At 46.2% G+C, this 23,215-nt stretch overlaps 1 protein-coding gene across 4 annotated transcripts in view; it reads right to left on the minus strand.

Moving 5' to 3' along the window:
- Nucleotides 1–483: 483 nt before the first annotated feature.
- LOC102685418 (protein-tyrosine sulfotransferase 1) overlaps nucleotides 484–23,215 on the minus strand; it is a 42,915-nt gene continuing 20,183 nt past the window's right edge. For 3 of the 4 annotated variants that reach the window (XM_015367471.2, XM_069184427.1, XM_015367472.2), the window contains exons 3-6: nucleotides 18,010–18,208; nucleotides 5,786–5,836; nucleotides 3,293–3,370; nucleotides 484–1,040 (exon numbers count right to left, since the gene is read on the minus strand). In XM_015367471.2, coding sequence (XP_015222957.2) covers nucleotides 3,335–3,370; nucleotides 5,786–5,836; nucleotides 18,010–18,208 — 286 coding nt within the window. In that variant the 3' untranslated portion in view covers nucleotides 484–1,040; nucleotides 3,293–3,334. The remainder of the gene's footprint in view (nucleotides 1,041–3,292; nucleotides 3,371–5,785; nucleotides 5,837–18,009; nucleotides 18,209–23,215) is intronic. The other variant, XM_015367473.2, reaches the window with a different exon arrangement.

Here is a 23,215-nt window from a genome sequence, read left to right on the forward strand (position 1 = left end):
GGGAAATCTTGCTTTCAGAGCTACAAACCGCTTTTCATAGAATTTGACATGTTTCAGGCCAAGGAACTGAAACACTGGTGCTGGAAGAGAATATTACTGGCTCTGAGGGTAGCAAAGCACCTCTAGGCTTAATTAGGAGTTGCTTTGCAGCCCTCAGAGCCAGTAATGTTCTCTTCCAGCTCTAGGTGCTCAGGTCTTAAAGGCTAGGAGAAAATGAGTCGGCTCTGGCTGTCCAATTCCTGCTTCGGAAATCAAGATGTCCAGCAGGTATTTGTCGCCAAGCTCCTGAGAACCACTTTTCCTTGGAAAATAAAAAAGGCACAAGTCTAGCCTGGCTGAGAGAGCAGAGGACAGGAGCAAAAAGAGGCACGGCGAACCAACACCTTCACTGTGTGAAAAATCCAGGTTACTGCAATGGGAAAAATGAGCTCGGGGGGGATCTACACTCCTGAAACTGCAGGGAAAACGGGGGAAAAAGGCTGCTTTCATTAAACACATTCATTTAATTACTGGTCCCCAAATACAAAAAGATCACTTCCATAGTGATGACTGGTTACAAAAATTTTAAACAAACTGCAGTCAACCCTTTCACCCGCCCCGCCTTGTACATCAGTACCTATGAAATTGCACCATACACGCACATTTAAAAAAAAAAAAAAAAGATACTGCATCCTCTGGGGCAAAACTCAAAAATCAGCTCACTCTTGACAGTGATGCAATGCTCGTTTTACAACAGAATTACAGACAACGTGGAAAGAAAAGACGAACGCGAATCCTAACGAGTATGGCACGCCAAAATAAAAACGACAGAGCAACGATACTGCGCGTCCACACCGCGAAGGAGGCATTGGATACAGTACGACAAAGGCCCAGATGACTTCTCCATACTGGGAGAGCACTGGTCCCAGGCGGGGAGCCCGATTCAAGTTCATGGAAAATGCACTTGGATCCCGGTGTGTCCATCAGAGCACTGCATGTCTTCCCAGGGCTACATTCCAGCACAAAACTGATGGCATCCATCCGCACTGTGATGCTCCTTCCTGGAAAAACAGCAGCAGGAAAAAAAAAACGGGTCTAAAAGAGTTTGCAATGTGTTGGAGAAGCACGAACAGCAACAATCAACTTTAACTTCATTGAACACCATTAGCTATACGCCGATAAGCCTTGGGATGTTTCAAGAGATAGCTTTACTTTCAAAGCCTTGTACAAAGCATTTTTTTCCAACATTTTTGGTTACCTTTCTGGAGGCGATCCCTAATGTGTTGTTAAAAACACTAAATATTCCTTAGTGGCTCCACAGCATATGATAAAGATACTATTAAATACTAAAGATACTATTATTGTTTTGTTACACCACCTACATGTGTTTAGAAGACCACTAACCAGGAAGTCATGATGTAATTCACAGTCATGCACATTTAACAGTGTTGGGTCACCTCCAGTCATTGAGGCCCTGATAAACTCCACCAAAGTAAAAAGTCAAATCATCCTGTATTTTCCAATGGTCATACATCAGAAAGAACTCCAGGAGGTTCAAGTGGCTGCTGTTAGCAATTCATATGTTCTTAGAGAAAGGAGAGCAGTGAACTAGAACACAATGGAAGACTTGCTGCAGGAGGAGCAGTTTAGATTGTAAGAGCAGCATCCTACCAAGCTGCCAAGTAAGAGAGAGTGCTCAGGCAAGCATGCAGAGCCATTCCCCCAGTGTTACTGCAGGCCATGGGGTGACATGGGAGGCCCTGTGGTCAGCATTGTCGTCTCCCAGCTCTGGGTCCCCAAGTTCAATTTTAGACCCAGGGGGCTGCCTGGGTGGAGTTTGCATGTTCTCCCCAAGTTCATGAGGGTTTTCTCTGCGTTTCAACCCGCCATTATGTCTTTGGACTGTGGGAGAATTGGCCCTGGTGCAAGTGTGTGTCTGTCTGTCTCTGCCCTGCGCCGGACTGACGTCCATAACGGTATCCCATCTTGCACCTATTGCTTGCTGGGATAGGCCATAGCTCCCCTGCGATCCCGAATGTGAAGACACCGTCAGAAAATAGGTGGATGGAGTAAAATTACATTAAGGGAGCAATACCTTTTGGCAAATCTCTTTGCTGCAGCCAAAACGCCACATTAGAACACTAGCCCTTTCGTCTAAAAGGTCCGTGCTAAATTGCTTAATTAAATATTTAATGATCCACCATGCTGACTGCATTTCAAAAAGCACAGTCAGCTCCAGATCACACAAACATCTCCACCCTTGTCTCTTAAGGAAACAGAAACTCATTAAAGAGGCAGGAGGCAGTTTCCCACCATCACAGAAAGACCGACAAACTCGATATTAGCATTTTAATCAAACGTTCTGCTCCCAAAACCATAAAAGCAGGCTGTGAAAGCAAGCTACTCTTTTAGAAGTCTAACTAATAGCATTTTCCTTATTGTTTGTTCATGGGGATTATAACACACATTTGAGTGGAAGGTTTGATCCTAGTCTTGCACATATCTGCTGACGAGGACACAAGTCGCACCCGGGACCTCCCTGACGACTATCTCTCACATCCTGCCTCCCCATCTACACCCAGCAACTAAACTCCCGATAGTGAGGCTTGGATAGCTTATTCTCCTTGCTGGGCTGCCATTCCCTCAGCAATAAAGGGAAAACGTAAAACGTTAAATATAAAAGTTTCATTCCTTTAGAGCATTCATTAGGACCTAGCTGCTGGAATACGGATGTGTTCAAAACAGGAGGTTACAATGGGGAAGTCACTCAGTCCTTCACGGACGCCCATTGTCTTTGCTGTTATGTTAACTAACCACTAGGTGGCGAGGTGGGGGTAAATTAGCATAGCACACTACTCGGAGACGCTGCACTCAAGCCTGTGCAACATGTACACATCCGTACTGTGCTTTCTCAAGGCCAGCCATGAGGAACTACTGCAAAATCCCATGTTGGCAAGAGGAAGAAATACAAAAAGAACATAAAGCAGGTAATCCAGTCCTAGATAAAGTTAGTAAACCTTTCTAATAAAATAACAACTCAATCAATGCCTACAACCAGGGTAAGACTCTGCAAAGAGTTGCTGATATTTAAAGTGAAGTTTTTTTAAACTTTGGAAACGACAGGATTAAATTCAGCCAGAATTAAATGAGATTTCATTTTAGAGAATAAACATCATGCAAGTCAAATGTTTAATTCCCTGCTCCTTTTCAAACATATTTAGACTTTTGTATGCAACTCCTTTTGAGAAACGGGGCCCCAGGCCCGAGAGGAAAAACAAGAAATGTCAGTGAGGAAAAGGCGTTTGCAACACACTTGGATTCTTTTCCCAGAGCGGAGTCCTCTCCTTCCTCCACATTAACTGGGATGTGGTTTTTCTGGAGATTTCGGGATCTGAAAAGAGAGAAGACATCGAGTTGGAGAGAGTTGTTGAGTTGGACACACCTTTTGATTCCTCTCCTATACTGCCCTCCCTTCTCTGCCCCCGACAGACTGGCCGTGACTCCCTGTGCTCCAAGCCCTGTCTCTTGTCCTCTCGAGTCCCTGCTCCTCTCTTGGTCAGTAGAGCAGGCTTCCACAGCCTGGCCCCAAGGCCTATTAAACCCTTCAACGTTCGCCATTCACCATATTGTAGGAGACTGTCTCCAGAGCAGCACAACTCTTTTATGGCCCTGAATGCAACACCCACACAGCAAACATTTACATTCTACCTTTTTCAGGTGAGGATTACTCCCAGTGAGCACATGCAACTTAGTCATAGGTCTGTAGGCTTCACAGTGGGCCCCTGAGACTGGGGGGGAGGTTTAAAACATGTACAGGTGGGTCGTATTTGTGCAGATGTGACCCTCCTCTCCATTTGGTTCAACCTTACTGCTCATTACGATATTTATTATTTGAATGCAGCAGCAAGAAACTATAAAGCTACTGCAGGAAGGTAAAACAAAACCTTTAACTCCAGGCAAGGCGAGTTATTAAACTACACCTCTTATTCTGAAGGAGAATCCTTTAGAGCCTGAGGCAAGGTGACAAACCGCAGAAATCACGACATCTGCGTAGAGCTCCACCCCCAGACAGGGTAGAGGAGCCCAAGAACCTCACTGGAGACGGTTCTTGCTTTCAAATGCAAACCTACTCGAGGAATTCTGCACAAGAATGGGCCATCAACACTGAAAGCTCAGAGCAGAACCGCAGTCATTCGGCAAAACTGCAAAACAACTCGTCGAGTCTAATTTCAGCCACTTTGGGCATCTTCCCCTGCAAGGGAAACTGAAGCCACTTATAACCAGGGTTCATGCACTGGTCTGAAGGGGTGCGGTGTCAATCAGAATGAGCAGAAGGTATCAGTTATTGGAGAAACCCTCTGTGCAAGAGCTCCTAGCTCACCTGCACAGGCAAGTGAGAGTGCCTGACCTACAATCACGCCCTAATATTTAGATTCATCTTGGCCCTGCAATCTCTTTAAACCCGCTTCTTCAAAAGCAGCATAAACAGAGCAGTGCTTGGCTGCAGTTAAATTACTGTTTTCAGGCTTCGTGGTGCTAATTAGATCATAAGCCTGTGCTCTTTCACAGCATTCGGCCCCATAAAAACACCAGCCCTTTCCTTGTTTTATAAAACCTCGTATATATGTCAGGGATTACAAACTCCTGAAGGTCTAGACTTAAAACAGATTAAGGTTTATTTTTTCTCCTTAAATCTCACTTACCAATACAGCTTGCTGGTAAGGTTGAAACAACAAAAAGTGCTTTAAAACGAGGCAATACCTATTCAAAGCCCACAAAGCTACTTCAACACACTTACAAAACACAACAGCACAGCTGTGCAGCACAATTCCTTAGTTAACAGGGCTTCACTAACTACACGGCTAGCTGCAGACAACCATTATACTGGGGGACCGCATGCAGGCAGACTCTCTGCAGAGACAGTCAAGCATGTATCCACACCAGAACTTCGTGGGACTGTGGGCCACATGTTCCCCGCAACAGCTTTCGGAACAGAACCAGTCAGCTGGACCCAGTCCAACACCGAACTTAGAACGGGTCTCTGCAGTTCGACGTGTAACAGACTGCCTTCTGAACGCACCACTGTGAACCATTTAACGGTTTTGGGCAGGCTGCCCAGGTTACCTTGACTATATTGGCCTCGGTCTCCTGGAGGATAAAGTGAACACTGAAAAGGGCTCCAATGGCAGTAACAGAAGAACATGTTGAGCCACGGGCAATCACAGATCCTTCAGCCAGTCAGTGGTAAGGAGGTGGTTACTGCCCCTTGCCTAAGGTGGCCCAGTATCTTGGCGAACACTCTGCAGGGTGGCCAAGGTCCCCTAGATGGATCAACTGAACACCGGCCGGGCCTGTATTTCAGCCTTCTTGGAATCGAGTGCACCCGTTCTCTATACTTCTACCTCTGACTGAGGCAGATTCCATCATCAATCAAAGCAAAATCAGATTCCCTCATTTTTAACTCCCTGAACTCCTGCTCGTTTCCTTTGATCATTGAGGGGGCAGTATACTTCCACAACACTTGGGGGGGGAAAAAAGAGCTCAGGTTGATTTAAGGCTTTGGAAGATTTTTTTTAAAAAAGCAAGGAAACAGCTAAGCTATTGGAGATGAGAGGAGAGAGAGCTGATGCAGAACTGTTCAGAATCATTTACACAGCGAGTTCAGGGGAATGGAGAGTGGATCATCGTTATCGACGAAGGGAGAACAGAACACAAACGCAAGCAACAGACACTACGGCATTGATTCTGAAACAAACAAAATCTGAAACAAGAAGGTGCAGAACAACAGGCAGAATAGTTACTGTACCTGTGGTTGTTCTTTAAGAAAATCAGGTAGCTGAAATTCACCTTTATAGACCTGAAAAAACAAAGCAATGGCTTTAGAAGCTGACAAAGACATGGGGAGTTTCAAAACAACAGTTTTATTTTTAGCACGATTCCTGACCTGCATAATTCTTCACCGCTGAAGGGAAGACTACACACACACACGACCCATTTTAAAAGCCTTCAAATCAGGAGCCCCATTAGTTAACGGGCAGTTTTCCATGCCCTCCCTCTGGTTTGCATTCAGATTTCCCTTTGGGGAAAACGCCACAAATGCAGGCCAGCGTCCAGACTGCAACACAACAGCAGGCCCGGCAAAACGCAGTTATCAAATCCGGTCTTTTTCCCTTTTAATTCGAGTGCTGTGGGGTGTCCTGTGGTACTCCTGAACGGCAGAACACTAGGAGACAGACAGCAATGAAAGGTTTCAAAAAGTTTGTTTATGGTCCCAAGCACAATCGGCGCATTTTTCAAAATTCATGTTTTTCTGAGGATATCTCCGAGCCTGGGAGGGGGTTAATCCCTTTAATGCAAACAAGGGAAACTATGATGTCAGCCCCCCCTCAACCCACTGGGGGAAGAGAAGCTTCTGAAATCTCATTTATATTGTGGCTGGAGCTCAAAGCCCAATGAGCCATCAGGTTTGCAGTTCAACAGAGAGACCATGCTGCTAGAAGAGGATGCAACACTTATATGCCACAAACGTAGAGCTGGGCTATCCAGTATCAGCATTTCCATGCTGAACTATTCCAAATGGGTCGGGCTGAAGCTAATTTTGACTTCTTGTCTGCAGTTCTGTAGGTAAGTGGGCAAACTTAACGACTGGATCAGAACCATGCAATGTGATGGAATGGAATCCTGTGACCACATGATCCAGCTAAGAGCTGCTGGCACAAAAAAATGGGGAGCTTCTTTTTGGGAAACATAACAAAGAAACTGTAAAGTAGCTTTCTTCATAGTGGAACACACGAGTCCACACAAGGGTGAACTTCCCAGACAGGATGCAGAAGAAGTCTCTTCTGGGAGCCATTAACAAGTGTGTCAGTGGCACGCAGTCATAAATCTCACTAATACAGCACAGTCGTGTCCCCTGCACACTGGATATTATGAGTCACAGACTTCTTTAAGGGCTGTTTCAGGGATCTGGAGAAATAAAACTGAATTCCAGTTGGTGACTTGTATGAAGTGGTATGTGTTATTTCCGGGTTTCATTAAGTCTTTCATAATTTGTACCATCTCATTTGGTTTTGCACATATTATTAATATTCCCTATAGTAATCATTTATGTTAACATTGGTAATGGTGAATGCATTACTGAATGCTTTATGTAACAGTAGAAATTCCACAAACTATGCAGGAGTTGTACAGCAAGGATCCACAATGACAAGAGGATTTGTACCTATGCAGCTGCTTTCAAGGTTATCTCATTGTGCTCCTCCTTGGACCGCAGTGCCAGTGCTGCAGACTGGACTGAGACAGCACAGGTTGATGCATTACTTAACCTGAGGTCCCACTTCTTCAAACACCTAAGACAACGTTCTCGCCTCTCTTGTCATCAAGCCCACACACACACGCTCAAGAACGCAGATACGCAGTCCTCCCTGAATCAATCAATGACTTGCAGCTAAGCCGAAAATCTAACAAATTTTTTTAAAAAAACTCATCCACGGTGAAGCTCGCCTGCAGCAGCACGAACTTTCCTTCCAAGCACTCGCGCCGCGTTCGCGAGACGCAGTGTGGAATCTCCGAGTATTGCTTTCCAAGACGGGGAGAGGGGGGCACGCGTGGTTTTCATTTCCCCGAGTGGCCGTTCCGCAACGTGGCTCCGGAGAGGTCGGGCACGTGGTCTTTGTACACCACTGCCCCGTCTCGAGCGAGGGGCTGCCGGGCTGTTCGGAGCTCTTCCCACGCGGGACGCGCGAACACAAGTCGGTCATCTCGAGGCACGAACACGCACTAACTGGACCCACGCCAGCTCGCATGTTACTGATCAATCTTCTCTTCCCCAGAACTGGGGGCAACGGGCCAGATCCAATGCGGTTTACGAGCTCCGCGGATTACGAAAGTCCAAATGTGTGTTACACAAGTCGGAGAAATCCACACGAAATGCGGTTCTCCCACACACACAAAAAAACCCCACTTCTAGTAGGAAAAAAAACAGCTGAGACAATGCACCAACTCACTGCTCCCGCTCATAATTACTATAAATGTAATTAAGCTCTGAAAGTGTGTAAAATTTGACAGCTCATACTGGACACCGCGTTATAAATCTGCAGTTTAACACAGAAAACAAACCGAGAATGGTAACGGTATCTGCCGCTAACGCGTTACAGTTACAGAGAATTTGTTACAATTTGTAACATCTGAGCTCTTATCATCCAGTTAACACTCAAAACGGAGCAGGCAGTGCCGAAAAAAAACAGTTTATTGAAGCAAAAGAATCTTAAGGTAGACTGGACTACACAAACTCAGAGTGGACTCTGACCAGCGGTTAACACCAGTGTTAACTGTGTGACCAAGACTGTTTAGCATCTCATCTGAAAGCTGGCTCCTCTTACAGCACAGAGTCACCATAGTGTGACACTGCTTTGGAAACTGTTTCGGGGGGAGAGCACCACCTACTGGTTGACAACACTACCTACAGCAACTACACTTCTTTAGAGGTCTCCCATCCCAGTGCTGACCAGACCCTCACTAAACTTCTGGGATGAAACAAGATGAAGAAATCTCAGAAGGCACTGTACAACTCTTCAGGAACGCATTCTACTGGCTTTTCACAAAGCGATATTTTCAACAGCTATATTAAACCACACATAGGATTTTGATTAGGCTTCTGTAGAGCTTGAGTTAAAATACAGATGATTCGGCATGAAAGGACTTTCAGAGATGCAACAAAGCGCCATTCATGCCAAAGCACTGCAAGTCGCATTTCCCCCCAGAGACTATAGGGGGAGCTCCGATATGCCAGTGGGTCACAACCGCCTCTGGAAAGCTAGAGCCCTGAGTCCAGCAGGAATATCGGCACTCACACAGACTCACTACAGCCAGAGCAGAGGGCCACACCCGAAACTCTCCAAACTCCCCTTTATGTAAGTGTCAAACAGCTGAAATCCCGGTGTGTAGCACAACGTTAGCTCTGCATGCCTTTTTTAAGCAGAATGGTGACAGCCCAATCCATCTCCGTTTCAGAAGCGGTGCTGGATCCGATTCACTGCTGCCTTGCGTGCTTTTAAAAAGCATAGCTGAGAATAGAAGATCATGAGTAACTTTTCCTGAACATGAAATATACTGTAGCTATTGACCCTCCCGGGAGGTAACTGGATGACTTCACCATGGGCCAAAAGAGACATTTCAGAGCACTTAACTCCAAACCCGAGCGGAGAAAAAGCAGATTTTGCATACTTCCTTGCCATGACAGTATCGCGGACAAGCTATGACTTCACGCCAATTTCCCAAGAAGCCAAAAAATGATGCCAAAGAAATAACTTCAGGAGGATTTTTGTAAAAAAAAACACCAGACTATCCCCAGTGTAACCCAGATCTGCTCCTGCGCTTCAATGCTGCTAGATATGACTGTTTGCAGAGTACCACAATAACAGGTTAAACCTTTCTTATACCACATTTTATGGTCCGTCTTATCTCTTTACTTGCCTTATCATGGTGTAAGCTGGATGCGAGGCAGTATTGATCAAAATATCAATTTCCCCGCTGAGATAACACAAATTTCAAACCCACTTAATAGGGATTGATTGTGGGTTAGGAATGTGTCCAGGAATCATTTATAAGGTCCAGTCATTGTCTGGGCTTTATTTTTAGTAAATGAGGCTAATGCAGGATGATTGGCTCCGGTAATTGTCATTCTGGACAGAAATCGCGGAGATAAACAGCACCACGGATCAGAGAAAACAGAATAAAATCAGAAACAACTCCATGGTGCCTTTTCTCAGAAACTGCAAAAAAAAAAATCACTAAAGCACCAGCCTAAATTAAAATCGCACCTGAAAACAATAAAGCAAAAAATTATTGCTTCATTATTTTTTTAAATCTGGTAGGAACACTTTCACAAGACATTCTTGTTTGCACGCACATTGGAAAAATCAAGATTTTTTCTTGTTGTTTTTCCAGGTACTGAGTTTCCTCCCAGTAACTCTGGTGGAGTTCTGGGTACATGTGCTGGACAGAGCCCGCTGGTTTCCTACACCCCACACTAAGCTCACAGCACGAGAATGGGCCCCTCTTCCCCAGGAACGCACAGGCGAGGTGTGCTTGAACATTCAAAGACATAAAAAAAAATCATACAGTAAGAGCTCTGTAGAACTTCACCGATTATTAATTTTCATTTTACAATAACAAAACTCACTTTAAATGGGAATTCTCTTATGTTGTTTAAGAAAAAACAATTCGATGTTTTTTGGAATATGCAAGACATGCAGGTGTACATAATTCTTTATTTACATTTTACTATACTGTACTAACATCTGGCCTTATTTAACAACAATATATGAATCTGCCTTCCTGTCTGGGCTTGCATTTGGGATCCTGGCCAGCGAGCTCAGATTAAGTTAATCCACGATTTACCAATAAATATCATTACTCAAGTAACTGATACGCTGCAAATCGGCAACAACAGAAACAAAAAGCCTTTGATCTTCTGTAATCAAATGTTTAGAGAAAGCCTGCTGAAAGTCTCCTTCAAATTAAAACAGCAATCAAATGATACAAGTATTACCTGTGCCTGGTACTTTAATCAATTGAGCTATGGTTTGTCAGACCAGAACCCACACAGAAACACTCAGATGACTGTTTACTGTATGGTGAAGATACATTTACAAAGATTAGTATGAAGCTATTGGGTCAGTATATAGATGAACATAAAAAAAAGCAGAGATGTTAAAGATGGATACAGAAAGAAAGGAAGAAATTTATTTTTAATTTTGAAGAAAACTGAAAGGGCAGAGATACGGGGCTCTCAACAGCTAAAAAAAATAAATGCTGCTACAATCGCTCTTCTGTCATGCTTTGTGTCTGTGTCACAAACATTCAATAGGCAAGTCAGCAGTCATCCCATTTCGAAATTGCTATTGTAAAAATTAGCTGAGCTTTGGGATAAAATTAGTTTTTTTCTGCCAGTACCAAAAATTAAGATCTGATCAGGACAGGTTTGATCTCTTGTTGTACGACAAAGAGAAAGAACAGATAATACTGGCCCTCCTCGAACCAGTATGGACAGACGACACTACCCAGTCTCTGCAATGAAGCCCATTTCCTTAGGATCCCTCAAGAAACTGGACAGGACCCTGAATCGGGAGTCTACTAACAAGCAAGCATGCAAGATGGGTCCAATTGGCTTCACTCTAAAATATTTCTACCATTTGCGTTTATATACCGCTTCTGACAAATGCTGAAAGGACCTACACAGTTCCCAAAGCTTATCTGCTGTGACAGAACCAAGGTGGAAGGAGTCCGAGGACAAGTTCTAGTCATAGTTTTCCTACATGCAAGAAATCATTCTGATAAGCCACCAAGGTTGCTGCTGTCTTTTTAAATGCAGAATCACATTTTTCCCCTGGTTGTGCCTTATGGCGCGCAGGGAGAACGAAGAAGAGCCGACATGCTCCTCTGGCCCGCCCGTCTTGACCTTCCAATACGCATGGAGCTCCACGGTGACGTACAGGTGAACCTGCTCTGATTGGAGGAGAGGCGTGTCCCTCACTGATGTCACCTCAAGACCACTGGCACCCGGAAAGTCACAGTGGTCCATGTTTCACCGAGAAACGGTGCCAGGCCCACTAATCCCAACCTCCACATTGGACGCCAGCGATCACAAGCCTTTAGCAACATGGTCCAAGATCTTGATTGATCAGGACCTCTACGATCAAGCACAGTCATCCACTCCATGTCTTGTCCTAACAAGCGAACTGAATTTTCCAAAAAGATCAGCTTATGTTTGCTTAGCTTCAATCTGAAACAATTATCAGGATCAAACTTCATTCCCAACAAAATCTGAAAACCCTAATTCCACCAATTCTTCAAAGTTCAATGTCGAATTTACTGCAACTGACATTGCATTATTCTCTCTGCAACAACTGTGCATATATCCTCTTCATTGTTTTGTAGCTCTCTGGGCTTTACAAATTATTGCATACATACGGCTATTTTAAGTTAAGAAATTTGTGAGTCAAGTGAATATCATTTCCAAAAGATTTCTCATAAAACAGAACCAGCTGTACCCCTGCAACAGGTTTGAAGTTCCTAAAACTTTAAAAGGCCGGTATTTTGATAAATATCACCGGAGACAACGACCTCGGCAATGAATGATTTCAGCTGTGGGCGGACAGACATACAAAATGTCAAGGTCACCAAAGACGGATGCAACTCCGAAACACGAATCATGCAGGCTGAATCGGAATAAAAGGTCTGAAATGAAAATAAAAACAGACCTCTTCAAGAAAGCCCAGCAAGTCAATGCCGTATTTTGCAGGACGATGTGTTTTTATGCGTCAGGTGAGCCTTTCTATTTGGTTGCCAAGGAAACAGAAGGTCTCTTTCAGACAGAGAGCTCTGTGACCCCCTCAGCGCAGGGCTTTGTAACCAAACTAGCTTCAAAAGACAACTCATTAAAAGAATCTGTTAGTGCTGTGCTGTTCCAGTGCCTACAAAAGTGACATTCCAGCACTGAATGTCATTAATCAACTTGCCCATTTTACTTGGTACCAGGTTTGGTTTGGGCCACAATAAATGGGCAGCAGTCATCACTGAATTCACATCTCTTCTAAGTGTACAGGTTCCGATACACCCCCCTCTTGGTCAGTCTGCACACGCAGAGGAGACTACATCCCTGCCGCGCAGGAGTGCTGCCTGCCAAGAGCTTACTCACACCAGACTGCTGGGGCTTGCAGAGGGACGGGATCGAAGCACTTGGACAAGAAACAGCCCTCCCGTCTTCACAGACGGAAAGCATCTAATCCAAAATGGTTAGTAATGCAGAGAGCAGGCTCTGCCGCATGATTATGTATGAGCCAATATCAACAAGCGTGGAGCTGAGACGACAAGGAGATAAGCACAGGAGGTATTTCTTGGCTCCTGCATTTTGGGAATGCGGGTTTAATCGTCCAATCGATCTGGTCGAGGTGTCAGTAGAACTGAGAAGAGCTCCCCGAGACCGTGTCCACCCACTGCGTGTTCAAGAGATTACCGCTGGGTCATAATTCCATTTTAGCCATGTCTGAAGGCTGAGATTTCCAGCTTTCTTTGAAAGGCAGCTCACAGAAAGCCGTTTTGCTTGGGTGATCTCAAGCCACTGCCCGGCCCCGTCAAGGACAAAGGGCAGTTACGACCCCATCTCGTAACTAGCTAGCCTCTCCACATGGGCACGTGGGAAAACTGGCTTTTGGCCCAAACCAATAACAGCAGGGCTTACAACAGAGGTAGCAGTGACCCTCAGGAATATCCGATACAGCCGCCCATGCTCCAAGGAAAACACAAGCTTAATACAGGGCAGATGTGAGTCGGCGTTGCCGAGCCAGCCGCAGAGTAACTTGGGAGAGCAGGCAAGAAAAGGGAGGACGATTCGGGACACATGGGGAAAGGGGCATTACAGTATCCATCCGATCCAGCCACTCGGCATCAAGGCAGGAAGTCGACACCTGTATCCCCCGGTACTGCGGGCACTGGCGCTCTAGGAGAATAAGGGAATTAAAAGATTCAAAGGGTCTTTGGCTTCATCCGATGTGAAAATCGGAGAGGTCTGCGTCCAGACTCGCTACCCTAGCATGCATGCAGAAACTCCGAAGTGCTGACATTTTTTTTAGTGTAACTTTTTTTGCCATCCTTAATTTAACATTAGTTACCACCATTAAAAAAACAAAACACAACAATAACTCACTTTGCAAAGGCTTCTTTTAGCTTCTTGATTTATGTCTTTCCTACCTATCAAATATATTATTCTGCTCCATTCTTATCTACCTATAACTTTATTATTACATTATTCTTTCTGTATAGACCGTGCCTAATGTGCATATATCCATTCCAGTAATGAAAGCCACAGATGACGTCATGGTCCAAGTCAGGTTTTGATTGGTGGACTGGATCACATGACCTGGGGTTTATAAACCCAGCAGTGCCTCAGGCAAGACGGGAGACAAAGAGCCATTGAGGTCTCTGGCTGCAGGCCAAGGGGAGACACCTATTCTGCTCTGCAGGGAAAAGGGGATGACATCCCCTCTTCTAGGTAACCAGGTGCTAAGGGTTAATACTTCGTTAATAACATTTTCTGTGTAGTAATTTTTCTGTTGTCAGCAGCGTTCAAGTAAGTTTTACTCTGGACTTGGACCTCTGTCCATTCTTTTGAATCTAGACAAGAAAAACCTAAAAGGCTTAAATATCCTCAATATTAATTTTTGCCCCTAAAAATGTCTATGGCACACGGTCCTTTTTCTAAATAGGTAGTGTAGTCTACACAGATGGCAAGCTCACTGTTAGCACATCACAGAGCCCCAGCGGGCCACGGTCTGGACATTCTGGTCTGCTCCACAGCCACGCGGCCGCCTGCAGTGCTGGACACAGGACCAGAGGGCAGTCCAGCAGCAACACAAAACGCCCTCCCCCCCCAGCAGGAAGAGAATACAGCAGGCAAGCAGGAAAAGAATACCAGCACTGGAGCGTGCCGACGAAAGGCACAGGAGGGATTTCTCAGGCCTCTGGATTGGGGGGGGGGGACTGGGACTGGGAATGATCTGGCAGCTGCTCAGTAGGCCCGGTAGCGTGCTTCAGTCTAATTGACTCATTTGCTGTTAACACTGCTCACCGCGGCGGACAGGAAGCCAGAGCTGGGAAGACCGTTCTGTTCTCCATTTAGCAGGAAAAACAATGCCAGGCTCCAACGCAACCACCCCCCAACCCCCCCGACCTCACACCACCAGTACCTCCCGCACAGTGCGAGCCAGCGGGGTTCCAGCTGGGACCCCTGCAGAGTTCTGGAGTTTCATCTAACAAAAAAAAAACGCCTGTCCCCATTTTTCGGGCTCAGATCCAGGACCGCATCCCGTTTCCCGGTCTCCTGCAGCCCAGCAGAGAGCCCCCATGTGCGAGAGAGCGCATTCAGAGAGCTTGTGGATCTTTCTGTTCTCGCTGCCGTTTAAAAAAAAAAACATCTGGAAAAATGTTTTATGATATGTCGTATAAATATTTTGAATGTAAAAAAAAATGCCAGAGACCAGAGAACAAACTGTACTGTAATCTGAGAAATTTTGCTCTGCTTTCAGCACCGACCACCGAGCTGGATAGGCATTTTCTTCAAAGAAATAGGAATTCGAAAAGTAGAGTGAAAGTGAAAATTAGAAAAGTAGAGTAAAGAAAAAAAGTTCCCTTCCCAACATGGGGATTAACATGCCCTAAAATTATAGATGCACACACACACACTTTAGCCAGAGAAACACTATAGAAAGATACTGGAGCAAATACAGCCTGTGCGCCGATCAGTACAATAACATTAAAATACTTTTAAAAGGCTTTAAAAAAATGCACAAGTGAACTTCTTATACTTTTAACATTACAACTACATCATTAAATTTTTAACTCGGGCCCTCTCAGAACACCCATATTTAAGCTTTCTGGTATGTGGATGCACTGTGAGAGGTCTTTATATGGCCACAGAGACACCTCTCAAACAAAGATGATGAAAGTCCGACAGGCTTCTATATGGCTTAAATGCAGCTCTGACAGATGGATCATCAAGGCCTCATAAAATATACAGACGGGCAGATGCCCTCTGTGCGTGCATAAAGCGATTTAATGATCTTAACAGAGGAAGTCCATTTCATCTTAACCTCTCGCCCCCCTCCCGCACGCTGTAAACCTTCGGGCTGCAGGCCGAGATGCACTGGGCGGCGTTGGCTTCACTCCGTCCGCTCTCCGGTTCTCCGCACAGACTCGCGTCTATGTCTCTGGAGGGAAGGGCTCTTGGAAATCGTCAGACCGGCTCTATTTACGGAGTCCCTGTTACTACAGGCAGCAACACTTCACAGCAGACAGATTAAAAAAAAAAAACGAGGAAAAACTTGCATACAAGTTCAGACTTTTCTGGGAAGTGGGCAGCAGTCAAGAAAACACGTCGCATGGCACCAGTCTTTAATGACCCATTGGTGGATGACAGACTTTTTAGGAGTTCTACTTTCATCTTGCTCCTAAAAATACGGCAATTTCATCTCAGCCCATCACAGGAAGTCTACTTCCAATATCCGACTATTTTTAGAGCAAACCCTGGATGTTGTTTTATTTTGCCTGCAGTAGCTCCTGCTGCGCTCATGATCAGAGGCCCCCCTGACACTGCGCAGAAGTCTCCCCCATGGGGATATGTACCGCCCGGGATAGTTCTAGCCAGCAGTGCAGAGTGCCGAGGCCAGGCGACGCAAGCTTTTCTGGCCAGCGACGCTCAACCGCATGCACGGCGTCCGATGTCCGTCTGTCACACACGCCCTGCGGGGAGGGGGGCAGATAAATATCTATTGACTGAGCCCCCCCACCATCTCAGAACTGACATCATTCTCCACGAGCTCACCTAGACTGTTCTCCACAGGCTGCCAGCTTGCGTGTACAGATGATAATGCTACTTGTCAAAGACAACACAGAATCAATATGTGGATATATCCCCTCCATCCGTTTCTACAGCCCTGGGTAGATGGCCTCCTATTTACTCAGTCTGCCTTTATGAGATGCACTGCATTATCAAATATCATCCTGAAGACTGTCAGCTTTACACACTGTTCTCTTTTATTGCTTCCTATTATTGCATTTGAACATTCTTTATCCCCCATCACACTTCCAGATGTGACCAAGATCTTTCTGAACAGGCAGGTAAAACTCCCGATTACAGCAAGAGAAGGGGGCTCACTTTGCTCAAAAGCACACTGAACACGAAAGCCTGCATTTCCCTGGGCAGCTGCACACAAGACGTCCGCTCAGCTGTCCAATTTCAGCAAAAAGGCTGCCAAAAAACAACTGCTTATTAACAGTACTCTATTCCAGTCTGGCCTTGCACAACCTGGACTCTATTTCCCTCTTAATTCAAGTGGCGAGCCACTGTCTAGCATCTCTACCTGAGCTGCTGAGCAGCGAGGCTGCAGGTGTCCCCCCCAGGTGGGGTTGTACTAAGGTGGAAAATGAAGTGGGTGTCCTCCTATATGTGGGACTACATATGCACTTATACCATACATCAGCACTGTTCAGATATTCCCACTATACACTGCTGGCCCACAGCTGTGGACTGGGAGTCTGCTACACCAGAGGATAAGACCTTGCTAATTGCTGCTTATCAGTGACTTCAAGGCAGTGAGACGGGTAAAGTGCTGTATTTACTTCTACTGAAAAACCAACCCACAGCCTCAGTAATAACCAAGGTTATTAAGGATTAAAACTTTTCTGTTGTGGACACTTGTCTCATCCAAAAAAAACTAAGTATTTTGAACAACCATGACTGAGATCTCTACCCTGCACATAGCTATCTTGTATATTTTCAATCTCCAACCTCAGTGGAGATATTTGTTATAGAAACATTTGTATCTTATCACACAAGTAAATATTTTATTTTTATCCTAATGCTGGCGAGATGCTACACATTCCAAGCTTCCAACAGTGGATAATAATAGAAACAGTAGCTGGAAGAAGAGTTTCCTTGAGCAATTTTTCGTGCCGATCCGAAACGTACACCTTCACTTGTTAAGGATGTAGCGGTAAAGGAGACAGTGGAATAAAAAAAAACTCCCACAGATTCTGCTGAAGCAAGAGAGATCAGAGTTTGTGTACAGTAAGTTAAATGTCACCAGTAGTGGCTCAGTTACTGAACCTTTGACTGTACAAAGGTTGACTGGTCTAAACTTTACACCTCATGAAATCGAAAATGGTTTAAAATGTGCCGTTCTGGACAACTACAGACATTTCCACTTGCAGGTAAAAGGTCATCGTCAACATAAACCCTACACAGGGGACCCAGAGCCAAAATTAGATTACAGGGTCTTATTTAAAAAATAAAAAAGGCTGGCAAGTGTTCTTTTTCCTTGGAAGAAACCTCATTCCTCAACGACTCAGCCGAAACCCGAGGCCTGGGAATGTGGGGGTCTGGTCGGCTATGTCCAGCCGCAGCGCGGTAATAAATCACGCTGGGAGGAGCGCGTCCTCTCCAAACCCTCGACCCCACGAGGGAGCACTCACCCTTCTGGTGTTGTCCAGGACTTGGGGATCCGGCCGGCCGTAGTTCGGGGGGTTGGCATGCGGGTCGTACCCCAGCCGCGCCAACATGGGGGCGATCGCGGGCATGTCCCGCAGGACGTCGGCCGGAATCTTGCCCACCCACTTCGATAAGGCGTCCACATTGACCGGCTTGATGACTTGGTCAGTAGACCTCTCGACTCTGCAAGGGAGAGAAAGGGAGATGGATGGCGTTTTACAACGGCTCTCGTTCCACCTCACAAGGCAAGAGACCAGATCACGCAACGCAGGTAAAAAACCTCCTTCTAGTTTCGGTACCTCAATGTAGTAACAGGTCTGAGACACTGGGACTGCAGTGAACCTTTAATGGCCGAACTGAGGCCCTTTCCTGCCACTTCAGCAGGACAACAGGCCATTCCAACAGAACAAGAAGGTCACTCTCTGGTGCTGCGTTTCCGCTACCTTGCGCGGGCTGGGCGGGCAGCTCTGCTGTGCGCTGTGCTGTCGTGGGGAACACATTCCTCACCTCCCTGCTCTTGTGCCACAGCCAAGGGAACAACCCCACTAACTTTACAAGTCCCAATTTATTTCCCCCTTCCATGTTCTATTTCATTCCGGAGTGAGTTAAAGAGCAGGAGCAGGGAATGCTCCGAAGGCGGACTGCAGGGGGGAGGTGGTGCTGAACTTGTGTGCTCCAGGGAGCTCTTTTTCTGTCTGGACACCGATCTGCTGGCAGTAGCGAATGAGGGGGCGTCTGAAACAAGGCTCTCATTGTGGCTGCGACTGAGCCCAACAAGGAAGAATTAGCCAGGGGGAACCCAACTCGTTTTTCCTCGAACGGCAGTGTACCCCCCCCAAGATCCCACCCGAGCTCTCCGTGGTGTCGGATCGCAGAACAGCGTGGCCAGACTGTCTAACTGCCCCCCCCAGACAGAGAACAGACTGCCAGGCTGCCCGGAGATCCACTTCGAGCCGATGCCCTGATCTCAGCCTGAGCGCACACACACACTAAGTCATGCTCTCCAAAATAGACATGACGCGAGACTGGAAAAGGATAACAGAAGCCCCAGCAGTGCATGATCCAAAAAATATCTGTAGGAGCACCTTACCCAGGAGCTGTAGGAGCACAGCTAGAAGACGATCAATAAAAAACAGGACCGCAAATGTATCATTCTGTACACGTTTTTTATATGCACACTCGGAGGCCATTTCTTGGATAAAGCCTGCTTTATGACTCACCATACAGGCTATTTTATCTGCAGTTGAATGTACACAGCAAACTGCCTCAGCTCGTGTGCTCAAAAACTCTGCCTTGTCACGCACCCTTGAATACCAACGAGATGCTCTAGAGCTGCAGACGGAGGAAGAATTCACAGCAGGCAGGCAGGCAAACGCCCGATAATGAGAACACTTGTCTCCTGCACTCCAAATACAAAAATGACAACAAAGGTTAGAGAAGAACAGGAAAGGGGCTCTGGAGTGGCTGCCAGGCTGCTGGGGAATGTGCTTCTAAAAGCAGAGAAATACAACTTGTGCTGCTTTTTGCAACCTGAGATTCCAACCTGTTGCAGGGAGAGGATTAATACCCCCTCCGGCCCCATTCCTCCAGCGCACGGACATCTGCGTCGTGCAGTCCCGCTACAGAGAGGTGGAGCCACTTCAGTGAGCAGAAGGTAGTAAACCATGATTGCAGGGACTAGCAAGAGCCCTGCCTTGGGATTAAATATTCCCAACTATTCAACAGGCAAACTAATTCAATCTTTTGCTAGCATTTTCAAAAACCTCTAGGTTGCTGCTGGAGGAGGCATTATTGGGGCCACTAGGGGGCGCTCACCCTGTGGTCTGCATGGGTCCTAATGCCCAAGTATAGCAACGGGGACACTATACTGTTAAAAGGCGTCATCCTTTGGACAAGACGTAAAACCGATGTCCTGACTCGTGGTAATTAAAAACCCCAGGGTGTTTCTCAAGAAAAGAGTAGGGGTGTTACCCCGGCTTCCTGGCAAATTTCCCCTGGCCTTTACCAATCATGGCCTCCTAATAATCCCCATCTCTGAACTGGCCTCAACACTCTGCTCTCCTCCCCACTGAGAGCACTGGCGCATCATCCAGGTGGGGCTGCACACTGGTGGAGGTGGAGGGGATCCCCATTACCTGTAAAGCGCTTTGAGCAGAGTGTCCAGAAAAGAGCTATACAAGCATAAGGAATTATTATAACCCTATTTATATGGCTTAAGTAATATATCTTATTCTTTGGTACCAGCTTGCATGTCCAGTTCTCCTCCTTGGTGTTGGATCCTGACCTTACGGACCTGTGACTGTCTTCTGGCCTGTTCTCCCTGCACACGAGAGCAGCCCCGACGACATCAGGCTTGTTTGTCTGCCCCCCCCCAGTCAATACTGCATGTGCTTTGATGCATCAACATTAAAAATGCATTTTTCCCCACTGCCATTGCTCCTGCATGACTAATACAGCTGGAGCATTTCCATTCCAAGTATAGGAAACGGGTGGGATTTGTAAAGAGCGTCTCTGTCAAATGCCCTCTGTCAAGAAATGGGGGCAAGAACAGAAACACCTGCAAACTTTCTAACCACCTTCTACCCACTCTGGCAGATCTCAGGACCTCCGGTATCCTTCATTTAGATAGGCACGGGAGAAAAAAAAATCCTGTGCAATAACTGCAGCAATTAATGATTAACAGAATTCCCAAGTCCAATCTTGGTTTCCCAGGTGTTATCAGTTGCCCCTCACTGCTCAAATGTCAGCAATAGTGGTAATACAGCCAGACTAAAAACCTAAACAAGTCGTGAAAACGAATCAAACGTGTATCGATTCTTCGCTGCCTAATAGACACCCTGCAGTAACTTAAGAAACATGGCAGCAGGCCAACATTTATAGCTCTAAAACACACTGTAAATGCAGGTCACCAACAGTGTTAAAAGCAGAGATCTCATCTGATCAAGAGCAGCAAGCAAAAGACTTGACATACAACACAAAGGCTCTGGCTTGACAGATTCTTCCTGCAAGACATTTGGGGCAATTCTTGTCCCGATGCAGTAACTATTACAGCTTATATAATTTTTTTGCAAAAATTAAATATCACTAGTGATTTTACATTTGGCAATAAATACATATATACACTATTTTTTTTTATATAGCACCTCTAAAAGTGGCTTATCAAAGCAGATTACAGAACAACAAAAAAGACACATTGAGAGGAGATAATAGATCGGGGTGTGGAATACAGTAGGACAGCCAAGGGGGCACACAGAACCAATTTAATATGAACCCTTCTGGACAAGATGGTTTTGAGTCTAGATCTGAAAGAGCTCAGGGAAGATGGCTTGCTGATATCCTTGGGGTTAGAGTTCTAGAGCTTTGGGGTGCAGCAGGAGAAGGCCCTGTCACTCATAGTATGAAGACAGGCTTGGGGGAGAGACTGGAGACTAGAATTAGATGAACGAAGGAGGCAAGGTGGGGAGTAGGGCAATAGTCGGTCAGAGAGGTCCCGAGATTCCAAGCCTTGCAGCGCCTTATAGGTGGAGCATGAGGATTTTGAAATATTGACAGGAAACCTGACAGGAAGCCAGGGTGAGGACAAATAACCAGTTGTGCGGTTTTTACCTCTGGCCTCACAGCTGCGATGAGGTGGCAACACACGGGGCAGAAGGAGGAAGTGAGGGCAGACTCGTCCACCCCTGCCACCTTCGAGCCAGTCGCTGATCCCATCTGCCCGCCAATTCTGCACTGCCACTAGGGCAAGACAGGCTCGAACCTGCGCTCCCAGAGCTCAGCCTGCACTTCAGACCTCCTTTACCAGACTATCCCCTCGAGTGGCTGTGGAGGGAGAGGGGGGGACCCATTTCTCACTATGGCTGTTCCAGCAACATATCAGAAATCCCCTCCAGAAATTCCAGACTACTGCAGAGGTCAGTGTGCAGCTTCAAATTTCTGACTGCTCAGTCACCACCACTAGTTTCCAACCACTGAACTCCCTTGAAACACTAAATCTAAATTTCCTACCACTAATCCACAATCCTTGAATTCCAGCCTGTGTTTCGGCATCATCTTAACTTGCAAATCCCATCACAAGAGCGTGTTATTGGGATTAAGTTCACAGCACTGGTACCTCGCTTCAGGAGAGCGCGGCTCTCTCATTCGACCCATTCTGCGTGCGCGCTTACCAGAAACTACCTTTCAATGCTACATCTTGCAGAGACAAATGTGAAAGGCCAAGCCTGTAACTACTCCCTCCCTCCCCCCCACCAAAAGCACAAAAGAGACCGTCTTTTATGTTACTTCTGTGTACTGAAAGCCAAAACTTTCCCCATGTGTCTACTAAACACCCACCGTGTCTAGATGTGGGCTAGGCTGGCCTATTAATTCATCTTTTATTACTGCCGGTTTCAGCCCAAGCCCAGAAGGGCGTGCATGAAGTTCAGAGTGCCGCCGACCGACGTGGTCTCGGGCAAATGCATTAGCTTTGCAGAAACTCCGAGTGGGCTTTGAGGCCTGGTGTGTGATGTGAAGTGGCAGCATTTAAAAACTGCCTGCAATAGAAAAATTCCTCCAATGGACCACTGCCCTTGTGAAAGAGTTCTGCTCTGCCGTCTTGAACCTCCCCTTTCCCTAGTTTTTCCTCGTGTGTGTGTCTAGTAACCAGCCCCTATCATTATATCCTCACCGATCTGTACACTGAAACAATGACAGCATGTATTTAATCTTTGGCCGCCTGGTTCGCCGTCTCTTTATCGAGCAGATCCAAGGTATTCATTTTGCGGTGCAGTTACCCAAGACGAGACGCCCGCCGTCTTGAGTTTGTCTTTCTTGGGGCCCCGCTCGAGAGGCTCTGGGTTTAGATGGGGGTATATTAATATTTGATTAAAATCAATGGGCTGGAGAGGATAATGCATCTGCTCTGCCGACGCGACGCAGCCCCTGGGTGAGCTCTCGAAAGCCGTGGAAAAAAAAAATAATTGAAATCCATCAGCGTGGCTGTCAGCGCCCAAGGAGACGGATGCTCAGCTTTGTTGTCCTGGGGTGCAAATGTACAAACGGCCCCCCGATCTCGATTCATTGCGCACTGGAGGAGAGGAGCTCGGCAGCTCACTTGCGTTTTGCATACCAGTCGCTATTGTGATTTGCTGTTCTACTTGCAAAGCTCTCTCATGCACGCAGTAGAGTGAAGGAACAAGTCTGGAGGAAAGT

Source organism: Lepisosteus oculatus, chromosome 26 (assembly GCF_040954835.1).
Source record: "Lepisosteus oculatus isolate fLepOcu1 chromosome 26, fLepOcu1.hap2, whole genome shotgun sequence".
NCBI lineage: Eukaryota > Metazoa > Chordata > Actinopteri > Semionotiformes > Lepisosteidae > Lepisosteus > Lepisosteus oculatus.